Raw genomic sequence first — 23210 nt, 5'->3', positions numbered from 1 at the left:
AATACCACATATAAAAGTATATGCCCCACTTAACAGTGTACAGCTCCCTGCCTTGGGGCTTAATAGGCCTTCCTGAGGGAGACGTACATATGTTTTAAGGGAGGTGAGGGATTTGCCATTGGTTTAAATGGCAAAGTTGAACTAGAAATTTGAAAACTGTTCTTACAGGCTGCAGTTGTAGGCTGGGAGACATTTTGTACCTTGTCACATGCAGGGTGGCACAATCAGTGCTGCAGCCTTTGGTGGACACCCTTAATTTACATGTCCCCTGTACCCTTGGTTCCATATAATAGGGACTTATAAGTAAGTCCGCTTAGGCCAATGGGGTCACTAATTCAACATACATTTTGTAATGGGTTAGAACACTGACATTGAGGTCTGGTTAGCAGGCATCAGTGCACTCTTAAAGTCGAAAAACCATCAGTATCAGTCCAAAACTTTGGGGGTGACCATGCAAAAAAGGCATTTCCTTGCACTGAAGCTGCTGAGACTGAGGAATAAGCTCAATTTGTAATAAAACAATTAAGGCCCGGACCCATATCCATAGAGGACATCCAGAGTGCTGCTGATGAGTGTATTTAACTGGCTTTAATTGCTACTTAACAGAATAACTAAAAACTGCAGCTAGAAAATTTGTCAACCCGCACATGGAAGCCAAGGTATGCCTAAGATTGGTGCAGCATTTCCACCATGGGTTGGTTATCACAAAAGAGAGATGTCTGTTAATTGAGAATCGTCTAGTCAACCCACACACTCAAGTCATGTGGATGGTGCAACATACACATGTTGGGAATAAAGGTATGATAAAGTCAAAACAGAGACCTCCTGCCTAGACTTGATCAAAGAGTAGATGTAATTGTAGGCAGCTGCCTTAAATGCCAAGCTGTACGTTTTTATGAATCCCTATGGCCGATCATTTCTGGAGGGGACCCAGCCCCTGTACAAAAGCAGGTACAGATTTTGGCTCTCTTCCCTGATGGACGTCATTTGTTAGTCGACAAGGAAGATTACTTCAACTATCCAGATCTTGATAATAGGAAGTCCACATCAGCCGGTGATTTCCTACCAAAGTTAGAGAAAATCATGGTCACTCATTTTTTTTTAAGAGCAAAATACTGAGAATGGGACCCCTCTCCAGATTCAGGATATGGCTGACTACCTTGCATCACTGGGAGTCTGCCAACATAAAATAATTGCCTGGTGGCCAAGATTGGCGTTTCATGAGGAGTATTGCCAAGTCTATTAGCAGAACTTATAATGCAGAGCAAAGTGTTGAGTGAGTCATCTACATGTTTATACGAGAATACTGTCTAACTCCTCACTAAACTACTGCAAGACTCCCTTTTTACATATGTTTTGGCCGTGTTTTCAATGTTATGATTCTGCATCACTCTTCTCATTCCCCTCACTCTCGTGATAATGTACCTAGTTTGGTCAAATGACAGAAGTAGACAATGAAGAGGACCCAAAGTACCAGGTGATACTGTCCTCCTGAAGGCCCGTCATCTGGGTTAGACTTCGGTTTGAAACGTCTGTGTGGACTTTAGGGACAGCCAAGAGCCCCAAGTGACCCTTAATGTGTTGTTTGTCTGAGATTTAGGGGAGAAGTTGCATCGAGGATGGCTGATTGTCGGCTTATGGTGACTTGATCTCTGACCAGAGAGATGTATCCCCAGCTCTTGTAGTTGGCATGCACATTATCCACAGCCCACCTCCTAACCCATCCACATTCTTCGATCTCCATGTTTTAGCACCAAAACAAAACAAGCATTGGAAAAAAGCCAGTTGGTCACGCTAATGCAAGAGCTCTTGGCTATGAATGTGTTTTAACCATGTTGTACGCCAGCATGACTGCTGGTCAGCATGGCTAAACGTTAGTGGCATGGTGAAGAATGGCCTTGAGTGTCATAGAGTGGAATGGCGACGAGTGGAGTAGTGTTGTAGAGTGAAGTGGCAGAGAGTGATGTGTATCATAGTGGCATAGTGTGGAATTGCATAGAGTGGCATACACTGGAGAGGCAAAGAGTAGAGTGGACTGGTGTGGAGTGCATTGGCATAGAGTGTTGCAGGTGATGGTGCCAGAGTGCAGTGGCATTGAATTCTGCGGCATATAATGCAGTGTCATACAGTGGAGTGCCGCAGAGTGGCCTAAAGTGGTGCAGAGTGGAGTGATGCAGAGTGCAGTGCTGCAGAGTAGAGTAGAGTAGAGTAGAGTGGCATAGAGTGCAGTGGTGTAGAGCAGTGCAGAGTAAAGGTGAATAGAGTGGTGCAGAGTAGAGTATACTGCCATACAGTACAGTGTAGAGTAGTGTTCAGTGGCAGAAAGTCAAGTGTAGTAGAGTGTCAGAGTACAGGGGAGAAGAGTAGAGTAATGTAGAGAGCAATGGCATAGAACATAGTGATGTGTAGTAGAGTGCAGTGGTGTAGAGTGCAGTTGTGGAGAGTACTGTGGTTAAATAGTAGAGTGGCATAGAGTGGAGTGGCACAGGGTCGAGTAGAGTGACATAGAGTAGACTGTTTCAGAGTAGAGTGAAGTGGTATAGAATTGAGTGGTGCAGGGTAGAGTGCAGTTGTGTAGAGTGGCGGAAGTGTAATGGCATAGAGTAAAGTGGTGTAGAGTGCAGTGGTGCAGAGTAGGTTAGAGTGGTGTACAGTGGATTGCCATAGTGTTCAGTGTTGCAGAGTAAAGTGCATTGGCGATGAGTGTAGTGGTATAGAGTGTAGTGGCATAAAGTGCAGTGGCATAGAGTGCAGTGTTGCAGAGTGTCGTAGAGTACAGCAGCGTAGAGTGGAGTTGTGCAAAGTAGATTGGTGTGGCCTAGACTGGAGAGCTGTAGAGTGTAGTGACAAAGTGCAGTCATGTAGAGTAGAGTGGTGAAGAGTGCATTGGCATAGAGTATATAGTGGTACAGGGTATAGTAGAGAGGCGTAACGTGAAGTGACATGAAGTGCAGTGGTGTGAAGTGATGCACAGTGCAGTGGCATGGAGTGGTACAGACTAGAGTGCAGTGGTGTGGAGTGGTGCAGAGTAGAGTGACGTGGAATGGAGTATTCATGGTGTGGTAACAAACTGTAATTACAGGCAACATATTTTCAGTCGAAATGACTATTGTATTTGCACAGGCATACAGTGTTCCTAGTAAAGCTATATAGTGCAGGGATGAAAATGTGTGGAATTTGCATCACCAAGTTTAATGATTCGTTTTCATCATATTAAAGTGCATGTTTCCAAAACTCTTCAGACATAAAAAATTTACTTCATTTGTGCATTCACAATTCTGATATATTCTGAAATACTTACACAGTTTATTTAAATGTTGCTGTGTGGTAGAAAATAACTATTTGTACCCCAGCTATCCCATAAGATTGTCACATAAATCCTCTCAGTTTGAAGTCCGAGAAAGAAAAGCAAACAGGCGCCCTGGAAGACCGCATCTGGCATTTGAACTCAGTCTTTGAATGCACAGCAAATATAATGAGATAAGAACAAGATTTACTAGCTTGTTTACAAAAAGGGAGCACTCTGAAGGATTCCATGAATAAGGTTTTGGGAAGGGAAGGACCAAACTCAAGCTGGCAAGCCTAAAATAAATAGAGCCAGCAAATGGAAAGTAAGAAAATGTGAGTTTCAAATCACTAAGCCAAAGGCAAGCAACAGGCAGAATGCATTCCTATGTCACTCTCTGAATGTAACCAAGATGCCTTTAGCAAACCACTGTCTGGTAGACTGCCGGGGTGGCTTGTATGCATTGGCGTGGCCCCACCATTTATGGGAGAAGAAGAAGGGTGGAAAAAACACATGAGCATCTCGCACTAATGAAGCAGGATTCAGACTGCGTATTTCGGATGGGTTAGGTGTTTTAGTTGTGCATGCCTGGGCGAGGTTTCACTCACTCTAAAGGAAAAAGCCAGAGGGCCCATGAAAAAAGTGGGGCTGGCCATTCTACAGTCTCATGGTAAATGTACGCCTGTGGTGTTTAGCCCTTTGGTCGAGCACGGTATCAGCACTGCAGAGCACCATAGCAGAATGGAGCAAGGAGCAGGGTGGGATGACAAAATCAAAGTAGGAGTAGGTAGGTTGTGCTAAATTGTGAATGGTGGTAGGCAGTGACTGAGGTTGGATGTAAGGAAGGGCTGTGGAGAAGTCCAGCAGCAATGTTATTTCCAGACTTCCTCAGTGCAAGCAATCACGTGCAGGCAGTACTGCTGGCTACTGGACTTTCAGAGTAGGACTGATTGTTTACCCGGTGAGTGTGCACTTTCTGCTGTACCAATGCCTTTCATTTTCTGTTTTTGGACTTGTGCAGTCCTGCTTTTTTTGCTTTCAGATTGAATTTGACATTCAGACTGATGATGTAGCGTTAGGGCAGAGGTCTTCAATCTGTAGGTCGTGACCCCCAGGGGAGGCGTGGAGTCCTGGGCAGGGGGTCACACATTTCCCCCTCAATTCGTCCAATCGTTAAAATGCTTCTGCTGAACCTTCCTTCAGGGAGTCTCCTGTGCTGTGAAACGAGGCCGCACAGACAGCTAAGGACGCCTTCCCTCCAGGGCACCTGCTTCCTGAATGAAATGCAAATGTGCACTACGAGTTGATATGCAACTAAGGATTCTTGGGAGCTGGTTATGGCTTTAATAGACCTAATCACTCGAAGCTTTGTGATAACAAACATTTATTCTTGTTGAGTGTTAGTGCAAAGTGTTAACAAATGCACTGTGAAGTGTGTGCTTTTAATTTTAATCATATTCAAATAGCGCTTACTTCACCTCGAGGTGTTGAAGGGACAGCTATTAAAAAATGTGGTATTGCATTTGCTCTGGTCTTATTTAAATCTACATTTAGGATGCACTGTTTTATCTTAAACCTTTTTGTAGTGGTCTATCCTATACTGTATGTCATGCAAGTATAAAATAATGCCTTACTTATTCACAGTGCTTTCTGTCACAGGCTGTGACCTTGTAGCACTAAAAATACACAAGTCACTATTATCCACTGCACCAACCAAGACTTAATTCTGTTGCTCTCCAGTTACAGACCTCTGGTGTGTATTAACTAATAAAGGTTTCATAATAGACTAAAGTGCATTTCCCAATTAATAAAAACGTTCTCTTCTTTATTTTTCATTTAAGCTGACTGTTATTTTATATGTAGCTACCTCACGGTGCAAGACCTAAAAAAAAAAACGTACAGAACATTTTGGGGCTTATTTATGAGGGGCTTGTGCTGCTGGAGCATCACTTTTTTTAAGCTCCGGTGGCACAAACCCCTCAGTCATACCTGTGAGGTGACGCAAAGCCATCCTGTGTGGCTTTGCATGGCCTCATACATATGGAGCAAGGCAAAGCAGCGCAAGCCGCTACATTGCCTTACTCTGCATCAAGGAAGCATTCCATGGGCTTTGTGGTGGGTGCTCCCATGCAATACCCATGGATTTTGACACTGCCCCATATTTACAAAATCACATAAACTGGAGGAGTGCCAAACCGTTCTGCCTCCCCAGAGCAGGCGTAATGAGAAGAAATGTCTTCATTTTTCATCGTTTTTTCCTCTTTCCATGTGTGTTGCATTCTGCAGCACATATAGAAAAAGGAAAATGCCTCTCAGGATTGTTTTTGTGCACGGAGGTGCCCCTTCCTGCACAAAAACAATTCTGCCTACATTGGAGCTAGGTAACAATTTGTGCACCAGCGTGGGGCAAAGAATAGGAATGCACTGTATTTGATAAATACGGTCCATTCCTGCACTTTTATATTGATGTAGTGCAATGTAGCAAGAAGACTTGTGGCACTGCCCTACGCCAATTCCTCATAAATTATTACCTTTGTTTTTAGCTACACCTTTGACCACACCCCCACACTCACTGACCTTTGGTTTGCTAAATGCTGTTTAATATTATTTCCTCACCGTAAAAATGATTTGCCATTGGAATTGTGGACTTTCATGATTGTAGATGATGAGGAGTACCTTGTTCTAGAAATTTTTGTCAGGGGGGTGTCCTTAAACCTAAAAGTTTTTTAAAGGGGGTCCCGGCATCAAAAAGTTTGAAGGCCTCTGCGCTAGGGCCAGAGCTACTGACTTTGAAGCTAGGGAACCAGGTTCGAGTATCACCTTCACTCAACATCCTTTGATCCTGGTCAAATCACTTAATCTCCTTATGCCTATAAATGAATGTGTTTGTGTAACGTAACTGGTGCTTATTTAAAGAGCTTGTAAAATATTCGGGTCGAGAAAGTGCTGTATAAAACTGCAAAAACAAACCAAGCTAAAAAGAATACAGCAGATTTAAATACGCTGCCAATTGACCATGGTCAGCATCAGCATCTCAGCTGCAGTCTGGAGGCCTTGTCTCAGGCCCGAGGGCCCTGACCCAAGAACGAAACACAGGTGGCTCAAAGCAGGCAAAAAGGGCAGAGAGTGAAGTACATGGCAAGAGTGGCAGCCACAGCCTCAGACTCGCTTAACTCTGCAAAGAATATGCAGAATTAAAATACACAGCCCTGTTATGGAGACACATAACTTGATGCGAGTGTCAGTAGAATAGTGGAAACACTAGAGGCAAAGAGGGAAAGTGTGTGTGACTTGCCCAACCTACACCTCAGCATCCCTTTAGAGTTTTACTCACTGGGACTAGGAACTGTGACTCAGATGCAGGGCTTTGGTACACTAAGGCTAGGCTAGGCAACTAAGCTGCCTTACAGCACAACACCCATAGGCCATAAGTGTGTCAAATTTGAACAAGTGGCCTAAAAATGACTATGCTGCTGGGCCAAAGGATGTGCACAAACTGCAAGACAACAATTGCCTGAAGCTCCTAAAATCCTTACACCTGGGGCTGCACCCAAATGAAGCAATCCCAGTGCATGATTCTGTTATGCCACCATTTATTGGAAAGAGACATTATTTGCACTGCTGACAATCACAAAGAGGTGTACACATTGATTGTTAGTTAATATTTCTTTTAAAAAAACTAATCAAACAGATGCCTTGGAAAGGCCTGGCAACACCACCAGTGAACGACATCATGAAAACAGTCATTGTCCAGTAAAGGCCAGTTTGTGATCTCCAGAGCGGACTGTCTATCAAGCCCTAATGTTTGCGATCTTGGGTCCATTATGCCATCCTGTGCAGACAGAAAAGCAGCCTGGGTTAAGAAATACATTATTGAGCTTTAATATCAACAGTTCTAGCACAATAATACACAATTACTGTGCTAGCCATGTAGTATGGGTTCTTTCAAACACCACCCTTCACTGACAGGGACATCCCTGACTATAGGATACCATTGTTCTTTAGGGTCACAAGCTCCTCACGCTGATTTTTGGAGTGTTGAGCAAAGAAAGCTGAATAGTTCAGGAATATATGTTGCTTCCTTGGTCATTTGTTTTATACCAAGTGGCCAGGGGAGTCATACTCTGGCATTATTTGTTAGTAATAAGCCCAAAATAAACTATCTAAACCCATGTTTTTCAACATTTCTTGTATGGGAGAATGCACTTCCCATATCTCCCTTATAGTTTAGGCTCGCAAGCATTTTCAATTCAAAACTTACCTTTCCGCCCAACCACTTTTTGAACCCACCAGCTGCCACTGTAGACTGCAACCTAAAAATAAAATGCTGCACTGCTTGATCTCAGGGAATTTGAACTTTCCTTCTCTCTTCACTACTATGCAGTGTGAGACTTAATTAAAGCCAATGGGTGATTGATACCACTAACGGGTGATGTGTATGTGGGTGGAGGGGGGTCAAAATATGAATTGCAGGGACTCCTCAAATCATTAAGATGTCACTGAATGGATTTTATGGTTTTGAAATGCTAACAATTTGCAAAATGGGTCGCTCCTGCTTCTTTTGGGATGTGTGTTGCCACTTTAGCAAACCGAATACTGTCATTTCAATTGCAAAATGCTTGCAATTATCCTGGCTTTACAACGGAGCAATGGGAACTACGAAGCGAGCCACGGGTGGCGGTGACCCGACTTTGCCCCCTCAATTAGCTCTGCCACCATCCACCTTTCATGTTTCCTACCGGCATAGTGGAGTGAGTTTTTCACAGCTAACATATTTTAAGGGTGAATAAGAAAACAATGTACTTTTTATGGGTGAGCGCAAAGCGCTCGGTCCATTCTGTAATCTCTCTTTGGGCTTCAAACCATGCCCATGTCACGTCAGTCACTTACATTGGTACAAGGGCTTGCATTTTAAAATCCGCTTGCTTTCATTTGTGAAAGGCATGCATATGTCATGCCTTTTCTGGTGTTTAGCCCACCTACACAGCACTGGTAAACTCCTAAAAACATACGAGGCTCGATGTTTTCAGCCTGGTGTCTGGACTACTTTATCATATTATTTTCCTAGGGCAATAGTACCATCTTTCACTTACTGGGCTAAAAGATGCCAGACGTGCATTCTGAAATGATATGCAAAACACAAGTTATCATTATTAATATTATTGTTTGTAAAAGCAGTCCCCCCATTTTTTTTTTGCATTGGATCCTGCTCTTTAAAAGACACTGCACAGTCCCATTCCTATTCAGCCCAGTGCCTAATTAGTAAATAAAAATGTTCGGGTGCCCAAAGCACTCCTCTGAAATGCGCGGCTGCTGCAATTAAATGTGCGAGCACAGAATACTGAGGCAGCATAATCCTGAAGCCATCTCAGGCCTCTTCAATCCATTTAAAGCCACTCCCTGCCCCTTCAGCTCACTCCTGCAGCTTTCTGCTTTTTCTATTTGTGACGCTTTTTCATTTTTCTCTTCTTCCGTCTTTTTCATATGTGTATTTTACTCGCAGTAAATGCTTGAGGCAGAAAAATAAATGCTGGCGCTCAAAAATAAGTGCTAATGCCCTGCACCGGAAACCACTGGCTCAAATTAAGCACTGATTCAGCCCCTTTGCTGTATTTTTTTATATTGACGTTTTGTCTGCTGTCCAAGATCTATTGGCTACACTGCAATACATCGTGAGATTTGTCAGCCACTTGCTCATAATCGAGTGGCTTTAATGTCTATTTCAGTAAAGTGCGATTGAATTGATGATCTTCCTCCCTTTTTCTTGATTTTGACCCTTCCCTGAGGGATAGTGTTAGAAATGGGGTCTTTGGTTGGCAGTCAGGTTACCCCCTGTCCAAGCAAGGACCCTCACTCTAGCCAGGATAAGTCACACACAATCCAAATTATCCTGTGCCCACCCTCTGGTAGCTTGGCACTGAGCAGTCAGGCTTAACTTAGAAGGCAATGTGTAAAGTATTTGTGCAATAAATCATACAATAACACAATATAGCACCACAAAAATACACCACACAGTGTTCAGAAAAATATATAATATTTATCTGGATATTTGCAGGACAAAATGATAAAAGATGCAATAAGAAAATGTAAAGATATCACTGGAAAGTAATATAAAGTGTCTTAAGTCTTAAAAGCAAACAAAGTCTCTTTCAAGCACAAAGTACCTGGTTTGAGTGAAAAATCTCCGCCAAGGGCCGCAGAGGAGGAGTTGCGTGGAAAATGGTGTGTGCGTCGGTTTCGCCCCTTCACACATGGACTTGCGTCATTATTTTTTACGCGGGGAAGACGTTGCATCGATTTCCACCGCGCGGATGGGTCTCCTCTTCGGGTTGCGGGGTTTTCATACTCCCCGGGGTCTGTGCGTGGAATCATGGGCTTGTTGACCAGCTCTGCGTCGTTACGGTGGGCGATGCGGGGAAATTTCTCCCTCACGGCAGAAGCTGCGTCGATTCCCCCTCTGGAAGTCAGGCGGCGTTGTCCCAGGTGGGCCGTGCGTCGATGTTCCGGGAGCACCGCAGGCGCCGCATCGATCTTTTCCTCGTGAAGTCGAGCGGTGTCGTCCCAGTTCGGCGAGCGGTGAATTTTTCACCACGGCACAAGCTGAACGTCAAATATTTCACCTCACAAGGGGTCCAGTTGCAAGAGAGAAGTCTTTTTGGTCCTGAGAATTCAGAGAACAGGAGGCAAGCTCTATCCAAGCCCTTGGAGAGCACTTCTGCAGCAAAGCAAGAGAGCAGCAAGACAGCAGGGCAACAGCAACGTAGCAGTCCTCTGTAGAAAGCAGTCAGGTGAGTCCTTTAGGCAGCCAGGCAGTTCTTCTTGTCAGGATGCAGGTTCTGGTTCAGGTTTCTTCTCCAGGAAGTGTCTTAGGAGGCAGGGCAGAGGCCCTGTATTATACCCAAATGTGCCTTTGAAGTGGGGGAGACTTCAAAGAGTGGCTTAGAAGTGCATCAGGTCCCCTTTCAGTTCAATCCTGTCTGCCAGGGTCCCAGTAGGGGGTGTGGCAGTCCTTTGTGTGAGAGCAGGCCCTCCAGCCCAGGAAGACCCATTCAAAATGCAGATGTATGCAAGTAAAGCTGAGTACCCTGTGTTTGGGGTGTGTCTGAGTGAATGCACAGGGAGCTGTCAACTAAACCCAGCCAGACGTGGATTGTAAGGCACAGAAAGATTTAAGTTTAGAGAAATGCTCACTTTCTAAATGTGGCATTTCTAAAATAGTAATATTAAATTCAACCTCACCGGTCAGCAGGATTTTGTATTACCATTCTGGCCATACTAAATATGACCTTCCTACACATTTCAGCTCAGCAGCTACCACTTCAACAATGTATGAGGGCAGCCCCAATGCTAGCCTATGAAGGGAGCAGGCCTCACAGTAGTGTAAAAACGAATTTAGGAGTTTTACACTACCAGGACATGTAAACTACACAGGTACATGTCCTGCCTTTTACCCACACAGCACCCTGCTCTAGGGGTTACCTAGGGCACACATTAGGGGTGACTCATATGTAGAAAAAGGGGAGTTTTAGGCTTGGCAAGTACTTTTAAATGCCAGGCCGAAGTGACAGTGAAACTGCACACACAGGCCTTGCAATGGCAGGCCTGAGACAAGGTAAAGGGGCTACTAAAGTGGGTGGCACAACCAGTGCTGCAGGCCCACTAGTAGCATTTAATCTACAGGCACATATAGTGCACTCTACTAGGGACTTATAAGTAAATCAAATGGTCCAATTTGGTGTGATCCAAGGTTACCATGTTTAAAGGGAGAGAGCATATGCACTTTCGCACTGGTTAGCAGTGGTAAAGTGCACAGAGTCTAAAAACCAGCAGAAACAGTGTCCAAAAAGTGGAGGGAGGCAGGCAAAAAGTTAGGGGTGACCACCCTAAGACTGTCAGGTCTAACAGATAGCTTCTTCACCATTATTTCAATTGGATGCAGACCTGGCAACCTTTAAAAAGACGCCACTGTGTGAGAGAGGGTGAGCTGCCATGCAGGAGCAGGCCCTAGTGAAAGTCACTGCCTAAGCAGCTTTATACAGATGGGGGCAGAGAGGGGGGGATGGGGTTTTGGCAGGCACTGTCTTAACACTTATTCCTACCCACTGCCATAAAACACAAATGTTTTCGAGGCAGTCTTGCATTCCCCAAGCACATGGATGGCTGCATCATAAGCCATAATGGATCATGCCTGTGCAGCGCCTTCACAAAGGAGCTGGAGAACCCCCACTCTGTGGATAGGTTTCCAGCTCAGCCTTTGTTCACTGTCTGTGAGAAAAGCAAAGTGTGAGTTGGCAAATCTGTTAATGACGTATGGCCTTCCAATTTTAAAATCAAAGCAACTTTTTTTTTTTCATTTGTATCTGCTGTGTGTGTGAAGGAAGCTTGCACTTCTGCCTGCAGTGTATATGTTCCTTGTGTAAGGGAAGCTTGCATTGTACATTCTCTGAGAGGGAAGCTTGTACTGCTACTGTGCAGTATAAACGCTATGTGTGAGGGAAGCTTGCATTGCTGATGTGCTGTATTTGTGTGTGAGGGACGCTTGTACTTCTGCTTCCTGTGCTGTATCTGCTGTGTGAGAGGGACATTTTCACTTGTGCTGTATCTGTGCTCTGTGTGAGGGAAGCTTGCACTGCTGCTACTGTATCTGCTGTGTGTGGGGGAAGCTTGCACTGCTGCTGCATGTGCTGTATCTTCTCTGTGTGTGAAGGAAGCTTTCACTGCATATGTGGTGTATCTGCTGTGAGAGAAGCATGCATTATACCTTCTGTATGAGGAAAGCTTGCATTGTTCCTTCTCTATGAGGGAAGCTTGCAGTGTACCTTCTCTATGAGGGAAGCTTGCAGTGTACCTTCTGTGTGAGTGAAGCTTGAAATCTACTTTCCGGATGAGGGAAACTTGCATTGCACCTTCTTGTGAGGGAAGCTTGCTTTGTACCTTATCTGTGAGAGAAGCTTGGATTGTACCTTCTCCGTGAAGGACGCTTGCATTGTACCTTCTGTATGAGGGAAGCTTGCACTAGTTCCTAAATAAACTACCTATCCCTCTTTATCTTCCTTTCTATCTATTCTATGCAGCTCTCACCCATATATATTCACCATGCCACATAATTCCACTACACAAATGCACTCCGTACCACACAATTCCACACGTAATAATTAAAATACAAACCACTAATTCCACTCCACACCACATACATCCCCTACACGCCAAATCAAAATACATAAATAAAATACATTGTAATTTACAACGCCAATAGCTCTAACTCTCACAAATGCAAGACCTATTGCATGGCAAATGCTTGTTCTATATACTGTAGTGAAGTGCCTGCCATATACATCATTAAAAATGTTTAAATCATTGCAAATGGTACACAGAAGTCCATGATAATTGAATTTGTGCATTTTGTGAATATTTCCCTCTGTTCTGAAAAATCCAGGTGCAATTAATCAGACTAAACTGAATTATTAAGCACTGCATTAGTGCAAACTCTGGAAATCGTAACAATGCTTACAGTTCACAGTTATTATTTCTAATGTATACTTATATGCCCATTTAAACTTCATTCTGGTCCGTGTCTACGAAATATAGAGTGGTCAGTAATCGCTCTCATTAAAAAAGTGTAGGCTTTGATGTTTATTTGAACCTTTCTCCCTGCACACACAGTGGTCAGAGGGCATTCAGAATAAGCCAAGTACCAGCTCTCCTATGTTTAAATCGGACCCTGTGTGTAACGTTTCTGATTAATACACAATAGTTATTTTGTTTTTCTAGATGCCTCGTTTGATTTCGCATCGTACTATGCGGATCACATGGTACTACAAATGGCCCCAGCAAAAGCAATAATCTGGGGGTATGGTGATGTTGGAGCTTTTGTGACTGTGAGCATTTATAAAGACTATAATGGACTAATGAAGAAAACCGTGCAAGTCGGAGGTACGTATATTCTAATTTGTTTCCCACTGTAGATGAATACAATTGTCAAGGTTTGACACAAATATTACCTGTACATCCATATATATTTGTGTGCTTGGTTGTAATTAATGAAGGTGTAAAATTAGCGTACAGTTAAACAACGGCCGGCAGAAGACATTCCATGGGAGAGCACAACTGTAAATGATTCTACACCGCCATTCATGCAAGTCCCTAGAAGAGCACATCAGACCACCCAACCTGCCCGAACACGTCAACATGACAGGTAGCAATCAGTTCACATTCTAACACTGATAGTGTGTGAATTGTTGCAGGGGCCAATTCAGAAGTCCTAAAAGTTAGATAATACCTCTGGCAGCACCCGATTCCGAGACCTCTGTCTAGGCCCCATTGATATCGAGGAGCCCAGTACCATGTTGTTGTATGTTTATATTTCCTCTGTTCGAAGTATTCTTTTTTTCTCTTTACCTACTATGGTTATGAGTTATCTTTAAAATGTCCTCATCGCCATCGGTGCAAGAGCGCTCTAATAAAACTTGGGGCATCTTGCACACTGACAATACCTTGAAACGCTTATTGCCGATGAAACCTACAATGATTCACAAGAGAGGGACTACTATTCGAGATATTGTGTGTAAAAGTTATCTACCACCATCCAAGGATAATTCGACTACTTAGCTACCTACTAAACCAAACTTTTTTTTAGTTGTAGCAGATGCAATGTATGTAGTCTTGCGCTGCACAAGACTTTCAGTTTCAACTTCAATGGCAGCAAAACATACAAAATTCAAGAGTTTATCAATTGTAACACCGAATATGTAGTCTACATACTAATATGTGAATGTGGAAAGATCTATGTGGGTAGTACGATCAGACCCTTTAAGGAGAGGATACAAGAACATGTACGTACTTTGAGAAACAATGATCCCTCATCACCTATAATACGCCATGTTAATAGAGAACATTCTGAAATGGAAATTTCCAAGTTGAAATATATGGGCATTAGTCAGACACAGGCACATCCTAGGGCAGGAAACCGTGAGTTGCAACTCAGAAGAAACGAGGCTAAATGGATACTCAGATTAAAAAGTATACGAATGGGAATGAATATTGATCATGAATTACATTACTTTCTATGATTCCATATGGTTAAAAGTCTGTTAGAACTGTTTTGTGCAGTGCTCTATGGATGACTGACACATATGTCTACAATTCATTGAGTAGATATGTTTATATATGAATACATGTTATATGACCTGTATGATGTATCATCTTTTGGATCTTTTTTCCTTACATATGACTTTTTCTCTCTATAACATAATAGGCACGAGACTCACCCCTCAATTTCATCAATGGATATTAATGTATTTGGTGAATCTCTGACTTTTCTATATGTTATTACATCACATTTTCTTATTGATAATTTTGAATAGATATATTGGGCAGGACGTTGGCACTCACAAACAAACGTTACTCTATACCTATATAAGTCAACCTTTTTTTTTGTCAGTAGACATTATGAGGGTCACAGTTACCAACTCGTAATTATGATGCTGTTTTTGTAACTTTGTACCCAGTTATCTTTTCATTACAGTTAGAGACATCTTAGTGCTATCTGCGAGGTCGGAGTTTAATTTCCCTTGTCATTTCCCCCATAACACTAGGTCCACGCTTGGTCTGGTTTAATTTGGATTTTTTTTTTTTTCAAACCAATTGAGTTTTCACACTGTAAGATGGCTACCCCCTTTTAGATATTTTCATACACTCTTTTTATTCTCGACGTTTTCAATTAATATAATATTGAAGTACTGTCTGTTGGACTTCTAAGATGGCGACATTATACCAATTAATATTGTGGGTACGGACTAGCCTTCTCTTAACAGTTGTTAGGTAACTGCCCTATGGATATAAATTGCCGTTTTGGTAATGGGCCTGTATTTAGTGCTACCAAACAAGGACTATGTTGGTTAGATTTGGCTGGTGACCTTACTGTTGTGTTCTACCCTTGTCTCTTATTTTAAGAGTTATGTCCGAGTATTGACGCCGCGGGTTACCAGGCGGCTTTTCGGTTTTTATGGCCATGCGAGAAATGACTTTTCTCGTAACTCTCCCATTATGAGGTTTTCTTACTGTCTCTTTACATTGACACCCGGACAACCGGGCATCTTTTATAAATGCCGGTGGCGAAATTAAAGATGGCGGCCACTTTTTCGACGGATACTTTCATTCAAATGAGCTCATTAAGAAGGAGGAGTCCTTCTTCTATTACGCTGTCTCCTTTGAAATACGAGTCCTGGAGGCATTCGGCTTGTGGAAGCCGTTACCGAAGGACCGACTTTTGGACGACATACTATTTGTAAAGGTAAAGTTGGGGACTTTACATAGGGGGAATTCGCCAGTATATACTTCTTACTTAAGAAGCCACTTATAATTAGTGTCCGTTCTTATTATTTTTTATTTTTTTGAACTCTGCAAATATTTTGTGGAATTTTTTGCCAACTCTTGTCTCCCTTTTGGACCTATATACTGAACCTCTCTCATTTTAGTTCATCCTAGGCACCCTATATTTGGATGTTAGGTTAACTTTGGATCTGTAGAGACATTTTTCAAAAATGGAGATATCTAATCACAGGTTAGTTAGATTGTTGGAGTTAATTAAATACACACAAACCTCTGGTTCAATTTTTTGAACAAGGGATAGTTATGGTTCCCTCTTTTACAGATTTTTCGTGATTTTTGGAATTAATTTGGACTAACTCTTCGATCTTAAAGCAACAATTGTTAAAGGTACAAAATCCAATATATCTTTTCAGTCATCAATATACCCACTTGGGGTTACAGTTACAAATAAAACCATTAACCATTCACAATACTTCATTTTTAGTGACAATCTTTCATAATCTTTGGATTTCCTTAATAGTGATACTATAAATATGCATGAGGTCATTCTGCCTGTTGGTGTCTTCCACACTTTATTTTGGGTTTTACACATTCCTCATTTCCTTCTTCACTTCCTTTAGTGCAGATAAATTTCCAATACTGAGTGATGGCATCCAGAAGTATGGCTTCAGTTTGCTATCAATACACTTAAGTACTAATAACATCATCTTGTGGTATCATGATGTATCCTATCACTGAGCTTTTTACAATTTTATGACACTTATATCGCCATTACTATGCCGATATATTGTGGGATACTGTTACGTTTAGATTATTATTGTTGTTATCAGCGGTTACAATAGGTACAAACAAATTATGGAATATTTGTTTTTATCAGCCTTGATAAAGTCCCTTGCAGGACGAAACACGTGTCGGCTGAGTTTGGAAGAACTGGAGAATCCTTCTTTCCATCTGGATGAAAACAATCCCTTCTGCTTCCTAAACTTTCAGAGTGGATAGTTTCTACCCCTATGACCACCTTGATTTGGACTTTGAATGATCATAATAGGGGACGAACCACTCTATGTTGTTTTAACATATATATTTGTTTAATGTCTGGCGAATGTTTGGTTATCTGTTAGGTAGTAATTTTTTTGTCTTATTATTAACAAATTCCTTTGGGAATACATTTTCTATTGTGATACTTCCAAATTAAATGTTTATGACTTATCTATTAAAAATCTTTTTGCTCTTTTAACTTTTCAATTACTATATTTTGCATTGATACCACTTCAGTGGAAATTCATATTATGTTTTTCTTATATGTTTAAGTGTACAATGACTGTTTGAATATTGACAGTAGAAGGACATTATTATTTTTTGTGTGTTCCATTCTCATTTCTCTATAAAGTTATTCCATACGTAAGAGGCATGCTATGATATGTCACCCCTTCTATTACTGAGGTAGGGATTTGTGTACACACATAACAATCTTTTGCGTCCATTGTCTAAACATACTCATTCAGCAAGCATTAGAAAACATTAGATGAGAGTTCTTTCTTGTCATGTAAATATTTCTCGTCTTGTTCGAGTTTCTTCAAAGGAGTTAATTCAGTAGTAGTTTTAAAAGTAGAAGCATCATTCACGTCTCTTTCATTCTCCCCATGCATTCCAATAATTATTGCGAAAATTATTAGTACACATGCAATTATTAGACCTATACACATGTATTTACAATATTTCATTTTATGTCCTTGTGTAATGGTGTCTGCCATGATCTATAGAGAATCAGAAAGTTGAAGATAGTTTATCAAATCAAATTTGCAGATATATATATATGTAGGATCAACGAGGTCAAAGTTCACACGGTTTTCTTTAGCAGCTTAGTCTCTTATCGGTTTAGCAGCTTTGTCTCAAAATCAGTTTCAAAGTCAGTCAGGTTATCAATGTCTTATTCGGTAATGTTCATGAAATTTCACTTTTCAAATACCTAAGTGTCATTTTGCTTCTTCATTTTCAAGGCTAAGAGATAGAAATTTGTCTGACCAATCGTTAGTGGCGGTGTATGCCCATTCTGGACCAGAATATCTTCTGCTCGCTATTCTTTTCCTTTTCGATTTTGCATCTCCTTTCGATTCCCTTTCGCTTATGTCTTGTTCTTTGGCTGTGTCTTTTTCTTCATTCGATGTGGTTATGATAGACACTTCCTTTCTTTTCTCTTTCAATTTTGGCCATTTGTTTTCATTTAATGTCTCTTTAGTCGTTGATTTCACTGATGATATGCTTTGTTTTCGTTTCGCGTTGCTTTCACCTGATGGACCTGCAACTGGTTCTGGAAGAATTGGAACAATTTCACTTTGCTCTGTCTTGTCTCCTCCACCTGGGAGGTCAGTCAGGTATTCTCTTTCTTTTTCTGTATCGTCTGCTTCTGGGAAAGCCCTCCTCTTTTTAGGCTCTCCTGCTTCTTCACCTGAGATAGGATCTATGTCACCTCCTGAGCCTTCTTCTCTGATGTCCTCAAAAGGATCGACTTCGTCTTCCTCAGAGAATATTTCTTCTGTCTCAATTTCTTCTTGTTCGCTTTCAGGCTCTCTTCGTTCTGTCTCAGTGCCTGGTACTTTCCTGTTAGTTGTTGCTAATTTCAGTGCTTCAATTTCCTCTTCTGTGGGACACGTCACCCTTTTCTTGTGACTGGCGTGAATCCAGTTGGGAACTCCCGCACACTTCACAGAGGTGGTAGTTGTCAGAATCACTTGAAAGGGTCCTTTCCAACGGGGTTCCAAACACGACTTCCTCACGTGCTTCTTTATCACAACCCAGTCATCTGCTTTCAGGGTGTGTCCTGGACCTTGGATCGGTGGCAAGGTGGTTGCTTCCACCTGGTGAGAAAAAGAGCGGACCACATCAGCCAGACCTTTGCAGTAGTCCAATACCATATCATCTGTAATATTTACAAGAGCATTCACAGGAACTGCTGGAAGTCTCATGGCTCTGCCCATGAGTATTTCATTCGGTGATAGTCCAGTTTTTCTATCAGGTGTATTTCTCATTGACATTAACACCAAGGGCAACGCATCAGGCCATTTCAAGTTTGTGGATGCACATATTTTCGCCATTCTTGATTTCAGCTTGCCATTCATTTGCTCCACTAATCCTGATGCTTCAGGGCGGTAGCTACAATGCGATTTTTGTTCAATGTTCAATGCTGCACATAGTAATTTGATTACTTTGTTATTGAAGTGACTTCCCCTATCTGATTCTAAAGAGATCGGAAATCCGAAACGTGGTATTAGTTCTCTCAAGAGTAGTTTTGTAACTGTGAGACTGTCATTTCTGCGTGTAGGGTATGCTTCAATCCAGTGACTAAAAATACACACAATCACCAACACGTATTTCAAGCCTGCATGCATAGGCATCTCAATGAAATCCATTTGCATCCTGCTGAATGGCCCACCTGCTCTTCCAATGTGGCTCAAATTTACTACTGTTCCCTTCCCTGCGTTCATTTGTTGGCAAATGACGCAACAATGGCAAACTGCTTCAGCAACTTGGCGGAATTTGGGATTAAACCAATCAATTTTGAATAATATAATCATGGCATCTCTTCCAATGTGTGCTTGTCCATGGTATAACCTAGCTATTTGCGTCAAAAGACCGTCTGGCAAAACTAATCTCCCTTCGCTTGAAACCCACAAGTCATCTGTTTTTTTTACGCATTGTAATTTACTCCATGAGAGTTTTTCATCCTTACTAACATTATATTGTAGGAATTTCAATTCTTCTATTGTATCTACAACTTTTAGAGCAAAGGCTTCACTTGGTTCAAGTTCTGGCTCACTTATCAAATTCCATTCGTCTCTGAGCAATATACAGTTCAATGCGCAAAACCTTGCGACTTGATCTGCATATCCATTTCCCAAAGAAACGAAGTCTTGTGATTTCGAGTGTGCACTGCATTTTACCACTGCTACTTCTCCTGGTAACTGGATAGCATGTAACAATTCTCTTATTCTTTCACCGTTTTTCACTGGTGATCCTGAAGAGGTCATAAAGCCTCTTTGTGACCACAGTTGTCCAAAATCATACACTATTCCAAATCCGTACTGACTGTCAGTGTAAATGGTGACTTTCACTAATGCGGAAAGTTGGCAAGCTCTAGTAAGGGCTACTAGTTCCGCTACTTGTGCAGAGTAAACTCCTTGAAGCCAAGATGCTTCTAGAACACCAGTTATTGTACATACAGCATATCCTGCTTTCAATATTCCTAGTGTATCTCTTAAACATGAACCATCAACAAAAATAATCTGATAATTTTCTTCCAATCGAGTATCTTTGATATCAGGTCTTGGCTTAGTACAAAATTCAGTCACTTGAAGACAGTCATGCTCGATATCAGCGTTTTCAATTTCAACATTTTCACTGGGAAACAAAGTTGCTGGATTTAATGTGGTGCATCTTTTTAACTGCACATTAGGTGATCCCAAAATTATTGTCTCGTACCTTGTAAGCCTAGCACCAGTCATGTGCTGTGTTCGGGAACATGTCTAAAGTATTTTGACTTGAGGGACCATAACTGTTAAAGGATGTCCCATCACTATTCCTTCACTTTGATTCAGGCTCATACCAACTGCTGCTACAGCACGCAAGAATCCTGGTAAGGCTGCTGCAACTGGATCCAAAGTAGCTAAAAAATATGCTACTGGTCTGTTTACGCCACCAGGGGCTTGAGTCAAGACAGACAAGGAACATGCATCACATTCATGACAATATCGATGACGGGCAGGAAATTCCCAGCGCGCTGTGGGCCAAGCTGGTTGCGGAACGGCTGTCAAAAGCGGACTCCATCAAACGGGTGAGAAGGCCCCGCAGGGCAGCGCGCATCTCTGTCCGGGCCCCGTCCTGGAATGCAGGGTCCAGAGGGGGGCGGGGGCTTCATTAACCACATAAAGGGGAAAATGAACTTCTGCATATGCTAATCTGAGAACACGCGGCTGATCAAAGCCGAACAAGCGGGCCGTGTCTGTGGCCCGGGGCAAACGCTGCGCTAAAGCGCCTGGGCTCCTCGTCCAGGGGTTGCACGCCCTCGTCCGCAGGCACTGGATTTAGATGACACTAACCTGATTTTTTTTTGTTTTTACTTTTTTGTCCTCATATAAATACCCCTCCTGTTAATAAATGCCACGCCGTGAGAGTGGGTCCGGTGCCTGACCATACAAGGCTGTGAGAGACTGACTATACAAGGCCGTGAGAGTGGTTCTGTGGCCTGACCATACAAGGCTGTGAGAGACTGATTACACAAGACGGTGAGAGTGGGTCCGCTGCCTGACCATACAAGGATGTGAGAGTGGGTCTGCTGCTGACCATACAAGGATGTGAGAGACTGACTACACAAGGATGTGAGAGAGGGTCCGCTGCCTGACCATACAAGGCTGTGAGAGACGGACTATACAAGGCCGTGAGAGTGGGTCCGCTGCCTGACCATACAAGGCTGTGAGAGACTAATTACACAAGAAGGTGAGAGTGGGTCTGTGGCCTGACCATACAAGGATGTGAGAGACTGACTATACAAGGCCGTGAGAGGGGGTCTGCTGCTGACCATACAAGGATGTGAGAGACTGATTACACAACGCCGTGAGAGTGGGTCCGCTGCCTGACCATACAAGGATATGAGAGACTGACTATACAAGGACGTGAGAGTGGGTCCGCTGCCTGACCATACAAGGATGTGAGAGACTGACTACACAAGGCCGTGAGAGTGGGTCTGCTGCCTGACCATACAAGGATGTGAGAGACTGACTACACGAGGCTGTGAGAGTGGGTCTGCTGCTGACCATACAAGGATGTGAGAGACTGACTACACAAGGCCGTGAGAGTGGGTCTGCTGCCTAACCATACAAGGATGTGAGAGACTGACTACACAAGGCCGTGAGAGTGGGTCCGCTGCCTGACCATACAAGGATGTGAGACTGACTGTACAAGGACGTGAGAGTGGGTCCGCTGCCTGACCATACAAGGATGTGAGAGACTGACTACACAAGGCCGTGAGAGTGGGTCTGCTGCTGACCATACAAGGATGTGAGCGACTGCCTACACAAGGCCGTGAGAGTGGGTCTGTGGCCTGACCATACAAGGATGTGAGAGACTGACTATACAAGGCCGTGAGAGTGGGTCTGCTGCTGACCATACAAGGATGTGAGAGACTAACTACACAAGGCCGTGAGAGTGGGTCCGCTGCCTGACCATACAAGGATGTGAGAGACTGACTAGACAAGGCCGTGAGAGTGGGTCTGCTGCTGACCATACAAGGATGTGAGAGACTGACTATACAAGGACGTGAGAGTGGGTCCGGTGCCTGACCATACAAGGATGTGAGAGACTGACTACACAAGGCCGTGAGAGTGGGTCTGCTGACCATACAAGGCTGTGAGAGACTGACTATACAAGGATGTGAGAGTGGGTCCGCTGCCTGACCATACAAGGATGTGAGAGACTGACTAGACAAGGACGTGAGAGTGGGTCTGCTGCTGACCATACAAGGATGTGAGAGACTGTCTATGCAAGAACGTGAGAGCGAGTCCGGTGCCTGACCATACAAGGATGTGAGAGACTGACTATACAAGGCCGTGAGAGTGGGTCCGCTGCCTCACCATACAAGGATGTGAGAGACTGACTACACAAGGCAGTGAGAGTGGGTCTGCTGCTGACCATACAAGGATGTGAGAGACTGACTATACAAGGACGTGAGAGTGGGTCCGGTGCCTGACCATACAAGGATTTGAGAGACTGACTATACAAGGACGTGAGAGTGGGTCCGCTGCCTGACCATACAAGGATGTGAGAGACTGACTACACAAGGCCGTGAGAGTGGGTCTGCTGCCTGACCATACAAGGATGTGAGAGACTGACTACACAAGGCTGTGAGAGTGGGTCTGCTGCTGACCATACAAGGATGTGAGAGACTGACTACACAAGGCCGTGAGAGTGGGTCTGCTGCCTGACCATACAAGGATGTGAGAGACTGACTACACAAGGCCGTGAGAGTGGGTCCGCTGCCTGACCATACAAGGATGTGAGACTGACTATACAAGGACGTGAGAGTGGGTCCGCTGCCTGACCATACAAGGATGTGAGAGACTGACTATACAAGGCCGTGTGAGTGGGTCCGCTGTCTGACCATACAGGGATGTGAGAGACTGACTATACAAGGCCGTGAGAGTGGGTCCGCTGCCTGACCATACAAGGATATGAGAGTGGGTCTGCTGCTGACCATACAACAATGTGAGAGACTGACTACACAAGGCAGTGAGAGTGGGTCTGCTGCTGACCATACAAGGATGTGAGAGACTGACTATACAAGGACTTGAGAGTGGGTCCGGTGCCTGACCAGACAAGGATCTGAGAGACTGACTATACAAGGCCGTTAGAGTGGGTCTGCTGCTGACCATACAAGGATGTGAGAGACTGACTACACAAGGCCGTGAGAGTGGGTCTGCTGCTGACCATACAAGGATGTGAGAGACTGACTACACAAGGCCGTGAGAGTGGGTCCGCTGCCTGACCATACAAGGATGTGAGAGACTGACTACACAAGGCCGTGAGAGTGGGTCTGCTGCTG

At 43.3% G+C, this 23210-nt stretch overlaps 1 protein-coding gene across 1 annotated transcript in view; it reads left to right on the top strand.

Moving 5' to 3' along the window:
- SIAE (sialic acid acetylesterase) overlaps window positions 1-23210 on the top strand; it is a 1017559-nt gene that overhangs the window by 193217 nt on the left and 801132 nt on the right. The window contains exon 2 of the mRNA XM_069224521.1: window positions 13058-13219. Coding sequence (XP_069080622.1) covers window positions 13058-13219 — 162 coding nt within the window. The remainder of the gene's footprint in view (window positions 1-13057; window positions 13220-23210) is intronic.

This window comes from Pleurodeles waltl, chromosome 3_1, assembly GCF_031143425.1.
Source record: "Pleurodeles waltl isolate 20211129_DDA chromosome 3_1, aPleWal1.hap1.20221129, whole genome shotgun sequence".
In the NCBI taxonomy this organism is placed as follows: domain Eukaryota; kingdom Metazoa; phylum Chordata; class Amphibia; order Caudata; family Salamandridae; genus Pleurodeles; species Pleurodeles waltl.
This window is presented reverse-complemented; position numbering and strand designations above follow the sequence as displayed.